The 2500-nt window shown below is 39.4% G+C and overlaps 1 protein-coding gene across 1 annotated transcript in view; it reads right to left on the bottom strand.

Moving 5' to 3' along the window:
• The window catches only part of LOC122259639 (calcium-activated chloride channel regulator 1-like), a gene marked incomplete in the record, with an annotated part of 474711 nt that overhangs the window by 417997 nt on the left and 54214 nt on the right, over window positions 1-2500 (bottom strand). The window contains 1 exon segment of the mRNA XM_086539891.1: window positions 1-335. This exon segment is cut by the window's left edge and continues 612 nt beyond it. Coding sequence (XP_086396017.1) covers window positions 1-144 — 144 coding nt within the window.

Here is a 2500-nt window from a genome sequence, read left to right as displayed (position 1 = left end):
GTGGGGCCGCGGGTAGCGTCCAGCGATCTCCCCCTCCTCCGGCCGCCCTCCCCGCCTCCCGCGCACGGCCAGGGCGGCGGCGTCCGCGAGGGCGTCGAGCGGAGATGAGAATAAACGACAGCCTGTAGGTTTCGCCTCTTTCATCTCTTCTTAAATCAACTCCGCGTTACCAAGACGCACGAGCCGACAGCGAGATCGTTTGTTTAGATCTGGCGCAATCAGGTCGCGGCGCCGCTGATTTGATCTCGGGGGGCTTCGCTGCTCTTCCAATGGTTGCTCAAACGGCCGATAGGTGTCACCATAGTCGCCTGAGCTCCTTATTGAACGTCCATTCGCTGCAAAGAGAAGAGAAAATTGCTTAGTTTCTACAAATGAACCGATCAGACCTCTTCGTCATCATGTAAATGGGATTTATAATCATAAAACAGGTATAAATAAAAGTATCTCCGTGTATGTTTGCAAATACATATGGTTTATCACTTCAAACACCTTAATAAAAAAGGTTTTAAAGAAATGCTTATATAACTCAGAAAGAGTCCTCCGTACAAACACAAAGGGAAATACTGACATAGTCCCACATCATTTGGAAACAAGAGAAGCGCCGCACAGCGTAAAGCCTTTCCAACACAGAGCTTATCGTGTACATGCCAGCTTTTACAACCTCGAAAGATAATTGATGGTAGTCATTATGCTCATTTTTTCTTCAGCTGATAGACAGTTTCATAATCTGCTACGATTACTTTACGACGGACGAATAATACAAGCAAGAGAAACCGAGTTTAATCGCGCTTTCAAACGTGTCCATTCTTTTAGAAACATTTTCCTGGCCAAAATCACTGCCTCACTTCACCTCTTTTAGACTCGCGTGTTTCGTGTTGCCTCTCTGTCTTTTTATACATTTTTCTTAATGACATATTTTTTCGATAACTGAAGGTGATAATAAGATATCATTTTGCACCATTAGTGAAGCCAAAATGTTTACACTAGGAAAAGTTGGGCGAAGATCTTGTGGTAAAAATTCGCTTCATTATTTTTCCTTCCCTTTTCTTTTAGAACCGACTAGTTGCGATGAAAAGCAGGTATTCTTTATTTGGTTATTCTGACGGAGCTTTTATGTAATTTCCTCCTCTTAAATTTCAGTGGAACACGGCTACCTTTCCATTGGTGTTGCTTTTAAAGCTGCTTGGGACCAAATTTTCCCTAGCATCGTTTCCCCGACTACGAGGGGAGCCCTTACATATGGCGAGGTATTAACGCTCTATTCTCATTCTCTTTTTCTCTCTCTCTTCCTCTTTTTCATTCTCTCTTTATTCCTCTTCATTTTTCGGTCTTTAGTTCTCTTTCCTTCTCAATCTTTCTCGTTCTCTTTTTCTGTTTCCCGCCCCCTTCCCTCGCTCTCTCTCTTTCTCCCTCTTTCTCTCTCTCTCTCACTCTATTTTCTTACACACACACACACACACACACAAACACACACACACAAACACACACACACACACACATATATATATATATATACATATATATATATATATATATATATATATATATATATATATATATATATATATGTACATATATATACATATATACATACATACATACATACATACATACATACATACCTTACATACACCCACACACATCACCACACACACACACAACACACACACACATCTATATATATATATTTATATATAATAAATTATATATACATACACACACACACACAACACACACACACACACACGCACACACCACATATATATATAATATATATATATATATATATATATATATTATATATATATATATATATATATATATATTATATATATAATATATATATATATATTATATATATAATATATAATATATATATATATATATATATATATATATATAACACACCATTTTTATATATATATAATATATATATATATATATATATATGTATATATATATATATATAATATATATATATATATATATATATATATATATATATATATATATATATATATATATATATATATATATATATATATATACATATATGCATGGCCACATCCAAACACACACGCACAAACGCACCTACACAGCCCGAGCGTCCGTTCCTCCGCATACACATAAACCGAATCGACTCCATTCTCCTCGACCCCAAATGACCCTCTTTGACCCGAGACTCCCCTGCCATCCACCCTTCCCTTCCGGCCGGAGGTTCAAATTGAGGCGTTGGAGGAAAACGCCGCGGTGCATGGGAGATGTACAGAGAGGGAAAGGAGGTTGGATTATTCATAGAAGGGAGGGGGAGGGGGGGGACTGGGGGGAATTGCGGTGGGTTGGGGAGTCGGGTGTGGGGTGTGTGAGGAATGGTGGGTGGTTGGGGGGGGGGGATGGGTCGGCGCTTTAGGAAAGGGGTTAAAGGACGTGAAATGGGAGCGATGAGAATTTCATAGGGGGCCAAGGACGGGGAGAGACACGGGTGGTGGTGGTGGGGGGG

The sequence above is a fragment of the Penaeus japonicus genome, unplaced genomic scaffold, assembly GCF_977035675.1.
Source record: "Penaeus japonicus unplaced genomic scaffold, GWHDUDI00000001_assembly GWHDUDI00000009, whole genome shotgun sequence".
NCBI classification, from domain to species: domain Eukaryota; kingdom Metazoa; phylum Arthropoda; class Malacostraca; order Decapoda; family Penaeidae; genus Penaeus; species Penaeus japonicus.
Note: the sequence above shows the minus strand (reverse complement) of the source record. Positions and strands in the feature narration are given on the sequence as shown.